Source organism: Coturnix japonica, unplaced genomic scaffold (genome assembly GCF_054131305.1).
Source record: "Coturnix japonica strain WE unplaced genomic scaffold, WE-NBRP24 Scf060, whole genome shotgun sequence".
Lineage (NCBI taxonomy): Eukaryota > Metazoa > Chordata > Aves > Galliformes > Phasianidae > Coturnix > Coturnix japonica.
Genome location: NW_028188963.1, coordinates 1,019,076 through 1,037,908, shown reverse-complemented (window position 1 = coordinate 1,037,908; position 18,833 = coordinate 1,019,076). Strand labels below are relative to the sequence as shown.

At 54.1% G+C, this 18,833-nt stretch overlaps 1 protein-coding gene across 1 annotated transcript in view; it reads left to right on the top strand.

Moving 5' to 3' along the window:
• The window catches only part of LOC146751948 (multiple epidermal growth factor-like domains protein 8), a 155,123-nt gene that overhangs the window by 20,236 nt on the left and 116,054 nt on the right, over positions 1–18,833 (top strand). Inside the window, exons 7-9 of the mRNA XM_085533458.1 lie at positions 590–753; positions 8,853–9,098; positions 15,731–15,934. Coding sequence (XP_085389584.1) covers positions 590–753; positions 8,853–9,098; positions 15,731–15,934 — 614 coding nt within the window. The remainder of the gene's footprint in view (positions 1–589; positions 754–8,852; positions 9,099–15,730; positions 15,935–18,833) is intronic.

Below are 18,833 nucleotides of genomic sequence, written 5' to 3'. Positions count from 1 at the left end.
AGGAACCCCATATGACCCCATAGGAACTTATAGGACCCCGTATCACCCCATATCAACCCATATCACCCCATAGGACCCAATAGGACCCCATAGGAACCTATAGGACCCCATATAACCCCCATTTCACCCCCATAGGACCCCATATCTCCCCATAGGATCCCATATAACACCCTTATCACCCCCATAGGACCCCATATCACCCCCATAGGGCCCCATAGGAACCAATAGGACCCCCTATCACCCCCTTAGGACCCAATAGGACCCCATAAGAACCTATAGGACCCCATAGGAACCTATAGGACCCCATAGGAACCTATAGGACCCCATATCATCCCATAGGACCCCATATCACCCCCATAGGTCCCCATATCACCCCAAAGGACCCAATAGGACCCCATATCACCCCATAGGACCCCATAGGACCCCATATAACCCCCATATCACCTCCATAGGACCCCATAGGACCCCATATAACCCCCATATCACCTCCATAGGACCCCATAGGACCCCATATAACCCCCATATCACCTCCATAGGACCCCATATAACCCCATAACTCCATATAATACCCCTGTATCTCCCCCCATAGAGGCGTCCCGGTGCCGCATGGGCCGGGTGGGGGGCACCCACGGGTGGTGGGGTCCCCGTGCTCAGCTGCTGACGTCATTGGAGCAGTGCAGGACGGACGACGTCCCCCCCGGGCTCCATCTGCTCACATTCCTACGGCCACGCAACGACTCACAGCCCGACAAGGTGCGGGGGGGGTTAAATAGCGAGGGGGCGGGGCTAAGGGAAAGGGGGCGGGGCTAAGGGGAAAGGGGGCGGGGCTAAAAAGAGGGGGCAGGGCTAAGGGGAAAGGGGGCAAGGCTAAGGGGGAAGAGGGCGGGGCTAAGGGGAAAGAGGGCGGGGCTGAGGGGAAAGAGGGCGGGGCTAAAGGGAAAGGGGGCGGGGTTAAAAGGAAAGGGGCGGGGCTAAGGAGAAAGGGGGCGGGGCTAAGGGGAAAGGGACGGGGCTAAAGAAAAGGGGCGGGGTTAAGGGGAAAGAGGGCGGAGCTAAGGGGAAAGGAGGCGGGGTTAAAAGGGAAGGGGCGGGGCTAAAGGGAAAGGGGCTGTGTTAAAGGGGCGGGGCTAAGAGAAGGGGGGCGGGGCTAAAGGAAGGTGGGGGCGGGGTTTAAAGAAAAGCGTGGTTAAAAGGGGGCAGGGCTAAAGAAAAGGCGTGGCTAAGGGAAAGGGGGTGGGGCTAAGGGGAAAGGGGGCGGGGTTAAAAGGGAAGGGGCGAGGCTAAAGGGAAAGGGAGAGGTTAAAAGGGGCGGGGCTAAAGGGAAAGGGGCGGGGCTAAAGGAAGGCAGGTTGAAAGGGAAAGGGGGCGGGGCTAAAGAAAAAGGGGGCAGGTTTAAATGGAAGGGGCGGGACTAAGGGGAAGGGGGCTGGACTAAAGGAAAGGGGCGGGGCTTAATGGAAAGGGGCGGGGCTGAGGGAAATGGGGCGGGGCTAGGGGAAAGGGGGCGGGGCTAAGGGGAAAGAGGGCGGGGCTAAAGGGAAGGGCTAAAGGAGAGGGGGCGGGGTTAATGGAAAGGGGGCGGGGCTAAGAGAAAAGGGGGTGGGGCTAAGGAAAGGGCGTGGCTAATGGAAAGGGGCGGGGCTTAAGGAAGGGGCGGGGCTAAATGAAAGGGGCGGGGTTTGAGGGAAGAGGCGGGGCTAAAGGAAAAGGTGCGGGGCTAAGGGGAAAGGGGCGGGGCTAAAGGGAAAGGGGCGGGGCTAAGGGAAAAGGGGCGGGGCTAAAGGAAAGGGGCGGGGCTAAAGGAAAGGGGCGGGGCTAAAGGGAAAGGGGGGCTAGAGGAAGGTGGGTTAAAGGGGGAAGGGGGTGGGGCTTAAGGGAGAGGGGGCGGGGCTAAGGGAAAGGGGCGGGGCTAAAGGAAAGGGGCGGGACTAAAGGAAAAGGGGCGGGGCTGAAGAAAAGGAAGCGGGGTTAAAAGGAAGGGGGCGGGGTTAAAGGAAAGGGGGCGGGGCTAAAGGGAAAGGGGCGGGGCTAAAGGAAAGGGGGCGGGGGTAAAGGAAGGTGGGTTAAATGGAAAGGGGCGGGGCTAAAGGAAAGGGGGCGGGGCTAAAAGGGGCGGGGCTAAAGGGAAAGGGGAGGGGCTAAAGGAAAGGGGGCGGGGATGAAGGAAGGTGGGTTAAATAAAAAGGGGCGGGGCTAAAGGAAAGTGGGCGTGGCTAAGAGAAAAGGGGCGGGGCTAAAGGAAGGGGCGTGGCTTAATGGAAGGGGCGGAGCTAAAGGAAAAGGGGCGGGGCTAAAGGGAAAGGGGGCGTGGCTAAGAGAAAAGGGGTGGGGCTAAGGGAAAGGGGGCGGAGCTAAGGGAAAATGGGTGGGGTTAAAGGAAATGGGGCGGAGCTAAAGGAAAAGGGGCGGGGCTAAAGGAAAGGGTGGTCTCCCTTTAACCCCATTGCTGCCCCATAAGTGACCATAATCCCTCCCATTTAACCCCATAAGTGACCATAGTCCCCATTGAACACCATAAGTGACCCTATTCCCCCCCTTTAACCCCATAGGTGACCATAGTCCCCATTTAACCCCATAAGTGACCCTATTCCCCCTTTAACCCCCTTTAACACCATTGCTGCCCCATAAGTGACCCTATCCCCCCCCTTGAACCCCATAGGTGACCATAGTCCCCATTGAACCCCATTGAACCCCATAAGTGACCCTATTCCCCCCCCTTGAACCCCATAACTGACCCTATTCCCCCTTTAACCCCATAAGTGACCCTAATCCCCCCCATTTAACCCCATTGAACCCCCTTTAACCCCATAGGTGACCATAGTCCCCCCATTTAACCCCATAAGTGACCATAATCCCCCCCCTTTAACCCCATAAGTGACACTAATCCCCCCCATTTAACCCCATTGAACCCCATTGAACCCCATAACTGACCCTATACCCCATTTAACCCCATAAGTGACCCTATTCCCCCCCATTGAACCCCATAACTGACCCTATTCCCCCTTTAACCCCATAAGTGACCCTAATCCCCCCCATTTAACCCCATTAAACCCCATTGAACCCCATAACTGACCCTAATTCCCCCCCTTAACCCCATTTAACCCCATTGCTGCCCCATAAGTGACCCTAATCCCGCCCATTTAACCCCATAAGTGACCCTAATCCCCCCATTTAACCCCATAACTGACCATATTTCCTCTTTAACCCCATAAGTGACCCTAATCCCCCCCATTTAACCCCATTTAACCCCATTTAACCCCATTGAACCCCATAACTGACCCTAATCCCCCCCCTTTAACTCCATTGAACCCCCTTTAACCCCATAAGTGACCCTAAACCCCCCCATTTAACCCCATTAAACCCCATTGAACCCCATTGCTGCCCCATAAGTGACCCTATCCCCCCCTTATTGACCCCCATAGGTGACCATAGTGCCCATTGAACCCCATTGAACCCCATTGAACCCCATTGAACCCCCTTTAAACCCATTGCTGCCCCATAACTGACCCTATTCCCCCCCCTTTAACCCCATAACTGACCCTATCCCCCCCCTTGAACCCCATAGGTGACCATAGTCCCCATTGAACCCCATTGAACCCCATAACTGACCCTATCCCCCCATTTAACCCCATAAGTGACCATAAGACCCCATATCACCCCCATAGGACCCCATATCACTGCATAGGACCCCATAGGAACTCATAGGACCCCATATAACCCCCTTATCAACCCCATAGGACCCCATATCACCCCATATGACCCCATAGGACCCGATAGGACCCCATAGGACCCCATATCACCCCCATAGGACCCCATATCATCCCATAGGACCCCATATCACCCCCATAGGACCCCATATAACCCCCTTATCACACCCATAGGACCCCATATCACCCCATAGGACCCCATAGGACCCCATATCACCCCCATAGGACCCAATAGGACCCCATATAACCCCCTTATCACAACCATAGGACCCCATATCACCCCATAGGACCCCATATCGCCCCCATAGGACCCCATATAACCCCCATATCACCCCATAGGACCCAATAGGACCCCATATCACCTAATCCTCCCCATTTAACCCCATTTAACCCCATAACTGACCCTAATTCCCCCCATTTAACCCCCTTTAACCCCATTGCTGCCCCATAAGTGACCCTATCCCCCCCTTATTGACCCCCATAGGTGACCATAGTGCCCATTGAACCCCCTTTAACCCCATTGAACCCCATTGCTGCCCCATAACTGACCCTATCCCCCCCTTATTGACCCCCATAGGTGACCATAGTGCCCATTGAACCCCATTGCTGCCCCATAACTGACCCTATTTCCCCCCCTTTAACCCCATAGGTGACCATAGTCCCCATTTAACCCCATTGCTGCCCCATAAGTGACCCTATTTCCCCCCCTTTAACCCCATAACTGACCCTATTCCCCCCTTGAACCCCATAGGTGACCATATTCCCCCTTTAACCCCATTGAACCCCATTTAACCCCATTGCTGCCCCATAAGTGACCCTATCCCCCCCCTTGAACCCCATAGGTGACCATAGTCCCCATTGAACCCCATTGCTGCCCCATAACTGACCCTATCCCCCCATTTAACCTCATAGGTGACCATAGTCCCCATTGAACCCCATTGAACCCCATAACTGACCCTATCCCCCCCCTTGAACCCCATAGGTGACCATAAGACCCCATATCACCCCCATAGGACCCCATATCACCCCCATAGTACCCCATAGGAACCCATAGGACCCCATATGACCCCCTTATCACCCCCATAGGACGTCATATCACCCCATATGACCCCATAGGATCTCATATCACCCCCATAGGACCCAATAGGACCCCATATAACCCCCTTATCACAACCACAGGACCCCATATCACCCCATAGGACCCCATAGGACCCCATATCACCCCATAGGAACCAATAGGACCCCATATAACCCCCTTATCACAACCATAGGACCCCATATCACCCCATAGGACCCCATATAACCCTCTTATAACCCCATAGGACCCCATATCACCCCATAGGAACCCATAGGATCTCATATCACCCCCATAGGACCCAATAGGACCCCATATAACCCCCTTATCACAACCATAGGACCCCATATCACCCCATAGGACCCCATATCACCCCCATAGGACCCCATATAACCCTCTTATCACCCCATAGGACCCCATATCACCCCATATCACCCCATAAGACCCCATATCACCCCCATATCACCCCCATAGGACCCAATAGGACCCCATATCACCTAATCCCCCCCATTTAACCCCCTTTAGCCCCCTTGAACCCCATAGGTGACCATATTCCCCCTTTAACCCCATTTAACCCCATTGAACCCCATTTAACCCCATTGAACCTCATTGTACCCCATAACTGACCCTATTCCCCCTTTAACCCCATAACTGACCCTAATCCCCCCCCATTTAACCCCATTTAACCCCATAACTGACCCTAATCCCCCCCATTTAACCCCATTGAACCCCCTTTAACCCCATAAGTGACCCTAATCCCCCCCATTTAACCCCATTGAACCCCATTGAACCCCATAAGTAACCCTATTCCCCCCATTGAACCCCATAACTGACCCTAATCCCCCCCATTTAACCCCATTGAACCCCCTTTAACCCCATAAGTGACCATAAACCCCCCCATTTAACCCCATTAAACCCCATTGAACCCCATTGCTGCCCCATAAGTGACCCTATCCCCCCCCTTATTGACCCCCATAGGTGACCATAGTGCCCATTGAACCCCCTTTAACCCCATTGAACCCCATTGCTGCCCCATAAGTGACCCTATTCCCCCTTGAACCCCCTTTAACCCCATTGCTGCCCCATAAGTGACCCTATTCCCCCTTTAACCCCATTGAACCCCATTGCTGCCCCATAAGTGACCCTATGCCCCCCCTTATTGACCCCCATAGGTGACCATAGTGCCCATTGAACCCCCTTTAACCCCATTGAACCCCATTGCTGCCCCATAAGTGACCCTATTCCCCCTTGAACCCCCTTTAACCCCATTGCTGCCCCATAAGTGACCCTATTCCCCCTTTAACCCCATTGAACCCCATTGCTGCCCCATAAGTGACCCTATCCCCCCCTTATTGACCCCCATAGGTGACCATAGTGCCCATTGAACCCCATTGAACCCCATTGAACCCCATTGAACCCCCTTTAAACCCATTGCTGCCCCATAACTGACCCTATTCCCCCCCCTTTAACCCCATAACTGACCCTATCCCCCCCCTTGAACCCCATAGGTGACCATAGTCCCCATTGAACCCCATTGAACCCCATAACTGACCCTATCCCCCCCCTTGAACCCCATAGGTGACCATAAGACCCCATATCACCCCCATAGGACCCCATATCACCCCCATAGTACCCCATAGGAACCCATAGGACCCCATATGACCCCCTTATCACCCCCATAGGACGTCATATCACCCCATATGACCCCATAGGATCTCATATCACCCCCATAGGACCCAATAGGACCCCATATAACCCCCTTATCACAACCACAGGACCCCATATCACCCCATAGGACCCCATAGGACCCCATATCACCCCATAGGAACCAATAGGACCCCATATAACCCCCTTATCACAACCATAGGACCCCATATCACCCCATAGGACCCCATATAACCCTCTTATAACCCCATAGGACCCCATATCACCCCATAGGAACCCATAGGATCTCATATCACCCCCATAGGACCCAATAGGACCCCATATAACCCCCTTATCACAACCATAGGACCCCATATCACCCCATAGGACCCCATATCACCCCCATAGGACCCCATATAACCCTCTTATCACCCCATAGGACCCCATATCACCCCATATCACCCCATAAGACCCCATATCACCCCCATATCACCCCCATAGGACGTCATATCACCCCATATGACCCCATAGGATCTCATATCACCCCCATAGGACCCAATAGGACCCCATATAACCCCCTTATCACAACCACAGGACCCCATATCACCCCATAGGACCCCATATCACCCCATAGGAACCAATAGGACCCCATATAACCCCCTTATCACAACCATAGGACCCCATATCACCCCATAGGACCCCATATAACCCTCTTATAACCCCATAGGACCCCATATCACCCCATAGGACCCCATAGGATCTCATATCACCCCCATAGGACCCAATAGGACCCCATATAACCCCCTTATCACAACCATAGGACCCCATATCACCCCATAGGACCCCATATCACCCCCATAGGACCCCATATAACCCTCTTATCACCCCATAGGACCCCATATCACCCCCATAGGACCCCATATCACCCCCATATCACCCCCATAGGACCCAATAGGACCCCATATCACCTATTCCTCCCCCTTTAACCCCATTGAACCCCCTTTAACCCCATAAGTGACCCTAATCCCCCCCATTTAACCCCATTGAACCCCATTGAACCCCCTTTAACCCCATTGCTGCCCCATAAGTGACCCTATTCCCCCTTGAACCCCATTGAACCCCATTGCTGCCCCATAAGTGACCCTATTCCCCCTTGAACCCCATTGAACCCCATTGCTGCCCCATAAGTGACCCTATTCCCCCTTTAACCCCATTGAACCCCATTGCTGCCCCATAAGTGACCCTATTCCCCATTGAACCCCATTGAACCCCATTGCTGCCCCATAAGTGACCCTATTCCCCATTGAACCCCATTGAACCCCATTGCTGCCCCATAAGTGACCCTATTCCCCCATTGAACCCCATTGAACTCCATTGCTGCCCCATTATTGACCCTATTCCCCATTGAACCCCCTTGAACCCCATTGCTGCCCCATAAGTGACCCTATTCCCCATTGAACCCCATTGAACCCCATTGCTGCCCCATAAGTGACCCTATTCCCCATTGAACCCCATTGAACCCCATTGCTGCCCCATAAGTGACCCTATTCCCCATTGAACCCCATTGAACCCCATTGCTGCCCCATAAATGACCCTAATCCCCCCCATTTAACCCCATTGAACCCCATTGCTGCCCCATAACTGACCCTATTCCCCCTTTAACCCCATTTAACCCCATAAGTGACCCTAATCCCCCCCATTTAACCCCATTGAACTCCATTGCTGCCCCATAACTGACCCTATTCCCCCCCATTTAACCCCATAGGTGACCCTATTCCCCCTTGAACCCCATAGGTGACCATAGTCCTCATTTAACCCCATAACTGACCCTATTCCCCCCCTTTAATCCCATTTAACCCCATAAGTGACCATAATCCCCCCCCATTTAACCCCATAAATGACCATAAGACCCCATATCACCCCCATAGGACCCCATAACACCCCATAGGACCCTATAAGACCCAATAGGACCCCATAGGACCCCATATCGCCCCCATAGGGCCCCATAACACCCCATAGGACCCCATAGGACACAATAGGACCCCATAGGACCCCATATCGCCCCCATAGGGCCCCATAACACCCCATAGGACCCCATAGGACACAATAGGACCCCATAGGACCCCATATCGCCCCCATAGGACCCCATATCATCCCATAGGACCCCATATCACCCCCATAGGACCCCATAACACCCCATAGGACCCTATAGGACCCAATAGGACCCCATAGGACCCCATATCACCCCCATATCACCCCCATAGGACCCAATAGGACCCCATATCACCTAATCCCCCCCATTTAACCCCCTTTAACCCCCTTGAACCCCATAGGTGACCATATTCCCCCTTTAACCCCCTTGAACCCCATTGAACCCCATTGCTGCCCCATAAGTGACCCTATCCCCCCCTTATTGACCCCCATAGGTGACCATAGTGCGGAGCAGCACGGTGACTCTGTCTCCCCCTGGTGGTGGGGGCGTGTGGCTGCAATACCTGGGTTTCCTCCACCCCCTTGTGGGACCCCCCCCCATCCCGGCCCCCTCCCCATATAAGAACCGATCCCTGACCCACCCCCCCCCCACAATTCGAACCCCCCAAGTTTGGGCCCGAATTCGACGCCTCATCGACGTGGTGGCCAAAGTGGGGAGGGGACCCGACGACCCACACATGGTGAGTATGGACCCATAGGGAACCATAGGGACCCCATAGGGACCCATAGAGAACCCAGAGGGACCCATAGAGACCCATAGAGACCCCATAGGGACACATAGAGACCCCATACGGACACATAGAGACCCCATAGGGACCCATAGAGACCCCATAGGGAACCATTGAGACCCCATAGGGACCCATAGGGACACATTGAGACCTATAGGAACCCATAGAGACCCCATAGGGACCCATAGGGACACATTGAGACCCCACAGGAACCCATAGGGACACATTGAGACCCCATAGGGACCCATAGGGAAACATTGAGACCCATAGAGACCCCATAGGGAACCATAGGGACCCATTGAGACCCATAGGAACCACTGAGACCCATAGAAACCCATAGAGACCCCATAGGGACCCATAGAGACCCCATAGGGAACCATAGGGACCCATTGAGACCCATAGGGACTCATAGGGACCCATAGAGACCCATAGGGACCCATAGAGACCCCATAGGGACCCATACGGTCCCATTGAGACCCATAGGGAACCATTGAGACCCATAGGAACCCATAGGGACCCATAGAGACCCCATAGAGACCCATAGAGAACCCAGAGGGACCCATAGAGACCCCATAGGGACACATAGAGACCCCATAGGAAACCATAGAGACACACAGGGACACATAGAGAACCCATAGGGACCCATAGAGACCCCATAGGGAACCATTGAGACCCCACAGGAACCCATAGGGACACATAGGGACCCATTGAGACCCATAGGGACCCATAGGGACCCATAAGATCCCATTTAGACCCATAGAGACCCCATAGGGACCCATACAGTCCCATTGAGACCCATAGGGACACACTGAGACCCATAGGGACACATAGAGACCCATAGAAATCCATAGGGACCCATAGGGACGCATAGGGACCCCATAGGGAACCATTGAGACCCCATAGGAACCCATAGAGACCCCATAGGGACACATAGGGACCCCATAGGGACACATAGGAACACATAGGGACCCATAGGGACCCCATAGAGACCCCATAGGGAACCATTGAGACCCCATAGGAACCTATAGAGAACCCAGAGGGAACCATTGAGACCCCATAAGGACCCATAGAAACCCATAGGGACCCCATTGAAGCCCATTCAGACCCATAGAAACCCATAGGGACCCACAGAGACCCATAGAGACCCATAGGGACCCATAGAGACCCATAGAGACCCATAGGAACCCATAGAGAACCCATAGGGACCCATAGAGACCCACTGAGACCCATAGGGACCCATTGAAACCCCATAGGGAACCATTGAGACCTATAGGGAACCATAGAGACCGCGTAGGAACCCATAGAGACCCATAGGGAACCATTGAGACCCCATAGGGAACCATTGAGACCTATAGGGAACCATAGAGACCGCGTAGGAACCCATAGAGACCCATAGGGAACCATAGAGACCCCATAGGGAACCATTGAGACCCATAGAGAACCCAGAGGGACCCATAGGGACACATTGAAACCCAATAGGGACCCCATAGGGAACCATTGAGACCCCATAGGAACCCATAGAGACCCCATAGGAACCCATTGAGACCCCATAGGGAACCATTGAGACCCATAGAGACCCATAGAGACCTATAGAGACCACATAGGGACCCATAGGGACCCATAGAGACCCATAGGGAACCATTGAGACCCCATAGGGACACATAGAGACCCCATAGGAACCCATAGGGACACATAGGGACCCATTGAGACCCATAGGAACCCATTGAGACCCCATAGGGACACATTGAGACCCATAGGGAACCATAGAGACCCCATAGGAACCCACAGAGACCCCATAGGGACCCATAGAAACCCATAGGGACCCATAGAGACCCATAGAAACCCATAGAAACCCATAGGGACCCCATTGAAGCCCATTCTGACCCATAGAAACCCATAGGGACCCATAGGGACCCATAGGGATCCATAGAGACCCAAAGTGGGGAGGGGACACGACGACCCACACATGGTGAGTATGGACCCATAGGGAACCATAGGGACCCCATAGGGACCCATAGGGACACATTGAGACCCATAGGGAACCATTGAGACCTATAGGGAACCATTGAGACCCATAGAGACCCCATAGAGACCCATAGAGACCCATAGAGACCCATAGAGACACATAGAGACGCATAGAGACCCATAAGGACCCCATAGAGACCCATAGAAACCCATAGAGACCCAGAGAGACCCAGAGAGACCCATAGAGACCCACTGAGACCCATAGGAACCCATAGAGACCCATAGAGACCCATTGAGACCCATAGGGACCCACAGAGACCCATAGGGACCCATAGGGACCCATAGAAATCCATAGGGACCGCTAGGGACACAAAGTGGGGAGGGGACCTGACGACCCACACATGGTGAGTACATAGGGAGACATAGGGAACCATAGGGACCCCATAGAGACCCATAGAGAACCCAGAGGGACCCATAGAGACCCATAGAGACCCCATAGGGACACATAGAGACCCCATAGGGACACATAGAGACCCCATAGGGAACCATTGAGACCCCATAGGGACCCATAGGGACCCATTGAGACCTATAGGAACCCATAGAGACCCCATAGGGACCCATAGGGACCCATTGAGACCCCATAGGGACCCATAGGGACACATTGAGACCTATAGGAACCCATAGAGACCCCATAGGGACCCATAGGGACCCATTGAGACCCCATAGGGACCCATAGGGACCCATAGGGACACATAGGGACTCATAGAGACCCATAGAGACCCATACAGACCCCATAGGGATCCATAGGGACCCATAGAGACCCCATAGGGACCCACTGAGACACATAGGGACCCATAGGGACCCATAGAGACCCAAAGTGGGGAGGGGACCCGACGACCCACACATGGTGAGTATGGACCCATAGGGACACATTGAGACCCCATAGGGACCCCATAGGGACACATTGAGACCCCATAGGGACCCCATAGGGACACATAGGGACACATTGAGACCCATAGGGAACCATTGAGACCCCATAGGGACACATAGAGACCCCATAGGGACACATAGGGACACATAGGGACCCATTGAGACCTATAGGGAACCATTGAGACCCATAGGGACCCATAGGGACACATAGAGACCTATAGAGAACCCATAGAGACCCAAAGGGACCCATAGGGACACATTGAGACCCATAGAAACCCATAGAGACCCCATAGGGACACATAGAGACCTATAGAGACCCCATAGGGACCCATAGGGACCCATAGGGACACATTGAGACCCATAGGGACCCATAGAGACCCCATAGGAATGAATAGGGACCCATAGGGACCCATAGAGACCCAAAGTGGGGAGGGGACCCGACGACCCACACATGGTGAGTATGGACCCATAGGGACACATTGAGACCCCATAGGGACCCATAGGGACCCATAGAGACCCATAGGGACCCATAGAGACCCATAGAAACCCATAGGGACCCATAGAGACCCATAGAAACCCCATAGAGAGCCATAAAGACCCACAGAGACCCATAGGGACCCATAGAAACCCCATAGAGACCCATAAAGACCCATAGAGACCCATAGAGACCCATAGAGACCCATTTAGACCCATAGAGACCCATAGGGACACATAGGGATCCATAGGGACACATAGAGACCCATATAGACCCACAGAGCCCCATAGAGACCCATAGAGGCCCATAGAGACCCCATAGAGGCCCATAGAGATCCCATAGAGACCCATAGGGACCCATAGGAACCCATAGAGACCCATTCAGACCCATAGGGACCCGTAGGGAACCATTGAGACCCCATAGAGACCCATAGTGACCCCATAGAGACCCATAGAGGCCCCATAGAGACCCATAGAGACCCATAGAGACGCGTAGAGACCCATAGAGACCCATAGAGACCCATAGGGACTCATAGAGACCCATAGGGACACATAGAGATGCATAGAGACCCATAGGGACCCATAGGGACCCATAGAGATGCCATAGAAACCCATAGAGACCCATAGAGACCCATAGAGACCCATAGAGACCCATAGTGACCCCATAGAGCCCCATAGAGCTCCATAGGGACCCATAGTGACCCCATAGAGACCCATAGAAACCCATAGGAACCCATAGAGACCCATAGAGATGCGTAGAGACCCATAGAAACCCATAGGGACCCATAGAGACCCATAGAAACCCATAGGAACCCATAGAGCCCCATAGAGACGCATAGAGCCCCATAGAGACGCATAGGGTCCCATAGAGCCCCATAGAGACTCATAGAGACCCCATAGAGACCCATAGGGACCCATAGGGACCCATAGGGACCCCATAGAGACCCATAGGGACCCATAGGGACCCATAGGGACCCCATAGAGACCCATAGAAACCCCATAGAAACCCCATAGAGACCCATAGAGATGCCATAGAAACCCATAGAGACCCATAGAGACCCCATAGAGACCCATAGTGGCCCCATAGAGACCCATAGAGACCCATAGAGACCCATAGAGACCCATTGGAGACCCATTGGAGACCCATTTAGACCCACAGAGATCCATAGAACCCTATAGAGACCCATAGAGGCCCATTGAGACCCATAGTGACCCATAGAGATCCATAGAACCCTATAGAGACCCATAGGGACCCATAGAAACCCCATAGAGACCCATAGGGACCCATAGAGCCCCATAGAGACCCCATAGAGACCCATAGAGACCCATAGAGCCCCATAGAAACCCACAGAGCCCCATAGGGACCCATAGAAACCCCATAGAAACCCCATAGAGACCCATAGTGACCCCATAGAAACCCCATAGAAACCCCATAGAGACCCATAGTGACCCCATAGGGACCCATAGAGACCCACAGAGCCCCATAGAAACCCCATAGAGAGCCATAAAGACCCACAGAGACCCATAGGGACCCATAGAAACCCCATAGAGACCCATAGAAACCCACAGAGCCCCATAGAGGCCCCATAGAGACCCATAGAAACCCATAGAGACCCATAGAGACCCATTGAGACCCATAGAGGCCCATTGAGACCCATAGTGACCCATAGGGATCCATAGAACCCTATAGAGACCCATAGGGACCCATAGAGCCCCATAGAGACCCCATAGAGACCCACAGAGACCCATTTATACCCATAGAGACCCATAGGGACACATAGGGATCCATAGGGACACATAGAGACCCATATAGACCCACAGAGCCCCATAGAGACCCATAGAGACCCATAGGGACCCATAGAGACCTATAGAAACCCATAGGGACCCATAGAGACCCACAGAGCCCCATAGAGGCCCATAGAGACCCATAGAGACCCCATAGAGACCCATAGTGACCCATAGAGATCCATAGAACCCTATCGAGACCCATAGAAACCCACAGAGCCCCATAGAGGCCCCATAGAGACCCATAGAGACCCATAGAGACCCATAGTGACCCATAGTGACCCCATAGAGACCCATAGAGACACATAGAGACACATAGAGACCCATAGAAACCCATAGGGACCCATAGAGACCCATAGAGACCCCATAGAGACCCATAGAAACCCATAGGGACCCATAGAGGCCCCATAGAGACCCATAGAGACCCCATAGAGACCCCATAGAGACCCATTTATACCCATAGAGACCCATTTATACCCATAGAGACCCATAGGGACACATAGGGATCCATAGGGACACATAGAGACCCATATAGACCCACAGAGCCCCATAGAGACCCCATAGAGACCCATAGAGGCCCATAGAGACCCCATAGAGACCCATAGGGACCCCATAGAGACCCATAGAGACCCATAGAGACCCATAGAGGCCCCATAGAGACCCATAGAGGCCCCATAGAGACCCATAGAAACCCATAGAGACCCATAGAGACCCATAGAGGCCCCATAGAGACCCATAGGGATCCATAGGGACACATAGGGATCCATAGGGACACATAGAGACCCATATAGACCCACAGAGCCCCATAGAGACCCCATAGAGACCCATAGAGGCCCATAGAGACCCCATAGAGACCCATAGGGACCCCATAGAGACCCATAGAGACCCATAGGGACCCATAGGGACCCATAAAGACCCATAGAGACCCATAGAAACCCACAGAGCCCCATAGAGGCCCCATAGAGACCCATAGAAACCCATAGAGACCCATAGAGACCCATAGAGACCCATAGTGACCCATAGGGATCCATAGAACCCTATAGAGACCCATAGGGACCCATAGAAACCCCATAGAGACCCATAGGGACCCATAGAGCCCCATAGAGACCCCATAGAGACCCATAGAGACCCCATAGAGACCCATAGGAACCCATAGAAACCCATAGAGACCCATAGAGACCCATTGAGACCCATTGAGACCCATAGAGATCCATAGAAACCCCATAGAGACCCATAGGGACACATAGAAACCCCATAGAGACCCATGGAGACCCATAGAGACCCATAGAAACCCATAGAGACCCATAGAGCCCCATAGAGCCCCATAGAAACCCACAGAGCCCCATAGAGACCCATAGAAACCCCATAGAAACCCCATAGAGACCCACAGATAGACCCCATAACCCCCACCCTCTTCTCCCACCCCATAGGAAGAAGTGGGGCGCTGGGCCGCCCCCAAGGACCGTCAGACCCGTCCCTTATTACGGGGGGGGTCTCGTGCTTTGCTGTCCCCCCCCCGGGGTCGTTACGCCCTACAAGTGGAGGGCAGGAGTGGGGCCGACCCCGAAGACGGAGCCGGGGGGAGCAGCGAACTCACCTTGGTGTGGGATCGAACCGGGGTCCCGGGGGGCAGCGTGAGTTATGGGGTTATAGGGGGTTATAGGGGGCTATAGGGGGGTTGTAGGGGGTTATAGGGTGGCTATGGGGTGGGTTATGGGGACTATGGGCGGCTATGGGGTGGTTATGGGGGTTATAGGGTCCCTGTCGGGGGATATGGGGTCCCTATGGGGCTGTATGGGGGGATATGGGGTCTCTATGGGGCTCTATGGGGGGATATGGGGTCCCTATGGGGCTGTATGGGGGGATATGGGGTCTCTATGGGGGGATATGGGGTCCCTATGGGGCTGTATGGGGGGATATGGGGTCTCTATGGGGCTCTATGGGGGGATATGGGGTCTCTATGGGGCTGTATGGGTGGATATGGGGTCCCTATGGGGCTCTATGGGGAGATACAGGGTTATAGGGGGGTTATAGGGGGCTATAGGGGGATTATAGGGGGGTTATGGGGGGTTAAAAGGGCTATGGGGTGGGTTATGGGGGCTATGGGGTGGGTTATGGGAGGGTTGTAGGGGGTTATGGGGGCTATGGGGTGGTTATAGGGGGGTATAGGGGGGCTATGGGGGGCCTATGGGGTGGTTATGGGGGTTATAGGGGGGCTATAGTGGGGCTATGGGGTGGATTATAGGGTGGTTATAGGGGGGTTATAGGGGGTTATGGGGGGTTATAGAGGGTTATAGGGGGGTTATAGTGGGTTATAGGGGGGCTATGGGGGGTCTAAGGGGTGGGTTATGGGGGCTATGGGGTCTATGGGGTGGTTATAGGGGGTTTAAGAGGGTTATGGGGGGGCTATAGGGGGGCTATGGAGTGGGTTATGGGGGCTATAGGGGGGCTATGGGGGGCAATGGGGGGTTATAGGGTGGTTATAGGGGGGCTATGGGGGGATTATAGGGGGGCTATGGGGGGTTATAGGAGGTTATAAGGGGTTATATGGGGGTTATAGGGGGTTATAGGGTGGGTTATGGGGGGCTATGGGGTGGTTATAGGGGGATATAGTGGGTTATAGGGGGGCTATAGGGGGTTATAGGGGGATATAGGGGGGTTATAGGGGGTTATATGGGGGCTATGGGGTGGTTATAGGGGGTTATAGGGGGGCTATAGGGGGCTATGGGGGGCTATGGGGGGTTATGGGGTGGTTATAGGGGGTTATACGGGGTTATACGGGGTTATAGGGGGGTTATAGGGGGTTATAGGGGGCTATAGGGGGGTTATAGGGGGGCTATAGGGGGCTATGGGGGGCTATGGGGGGTTATAGGGGGGTTATACGGGGTTATACGGGGTTATACGGGGTTATAGGGGGGTTATAGGGGGTTATAGGGGGCTATAGGGGGGTTATAGGGGGGCTATGGGAGGTTATAGGGGGATATAGGGGGTTATAGGGGGGCTATGGGGTGGGCTATGGGGGGCTATGGGTGGCTATGGGGTGGTTATAGGGGGTTATGGGGGGCTATAGGGGGGTTATAGGGGGTTATAGGGGGGCTATGGGGTGGGCTATGGGGGGCTATGGGTGGCTATGGGGTGGTTATAGGGGGTTATGGGGGGCTATAGGGGGGTTATAGGGGGTTATAGGGGGGCTATTGGGGGGCTAAGGGGTGGGTTATGGGGGTATAGGGGGTATGGGGGGGTTATAGTGTCTGTGTGGGGTGGGGGTGGTTATGGGGGGCTATGGGGGGTTATAGGGGGGCTATGGGGTGGGCTATGGGGGGCTATGGGTGGCTATGGGGTGGTTATAGGGGGTTATGGGGGGTTATAGGGTGGCTATGGGGTGGTTATAGGGGGTTATAGGGGGGCTATAGGGGGTTATAGGGTGGCTATGGGGTGGTTATAGGGGGTTATAGGGGGTTATGGGGGGTTAAAAGGGCTATGGGAGGGTTATAGGGTGGCTATGGGGTGGTTATAGGGGGTTATAGGGGGGCTATAGGGGGTTATGGGGGGCTATGGGGGGCTATGGGGTGGGTTATGGGGACTATAGGGGGCTATGGGGTGCTTATAGGGGGTTATAGGGGGTTATAGGGGGGCTATGGGGCGGGTTATGAGGGGCTATGGGGGGCTATGGGGTGGTTATAGGGGCTTATGGGGTGGTTTATGGGGGCTATGAGGGGTTATGGGGTGGTTATAGGGGGATTATAGGGGGGCAGCGTGAGTTATAGGGTTATAGAGGGGTTATAGGGGGGCTATGGGGTGGGTTATGGGGGGCTATGGGTGGCTATGGGGTGGTTATAGGGGGTTATGGGGGTATAGGGGCTATGGGGTGGTTATGGGGGGTTATAGGGGGCTATGGGGGTGGTTATAGGGTCCCTGTGGGGGGATATGGTGTCCCTATGGGGGCTCTATGGGGGGATATGGGGTCCCTATGGGGCTGTATGGGGGGATATGGGGTCTCTATGGGGGGATATGGGGTCTCTATGGGGCTGTATGGGTGGATATGGGGTCCCTATGGGGCTGTATGGGGAGATACAGGGTTATAGGGGGGTTATAGGGGGTTATAGGGTGGTTATAGGGGATTATAGGGGGTTATAGGGGGGCTATAGGGGGTTATGGGGGGTTATAGGGGGTTATAGGGGGGTTATAGGGGGTTATAGGGTGGCTATGGGGTGGTTATAGGGGGTTATAGGGGGTTATGGGGGGTTATAGGGTGGCTATGGGGTGGTTATAGGGGGTTATAGGGGGGCTATAGGGGGTTATGGGGGGCTATGGGTGGCTATGGGGTGGTTATAGGGGGTTATGGGGGGCTATGGGTGGCTATGGGGTGGTTATAGGGGGTTATGGGGGGCTATAGGGTGGCTATGGGGTGGTTATAGAGGGTTATAGGGGGGCTGTAGGGGGTTATAGGGGGGCTATGGTGTGGTTATAGGGGGTTATAGGGGGCTATGGGGGTGGTTATAGGGTCTCTGTGGGGGGATATGGGGTCCCTAT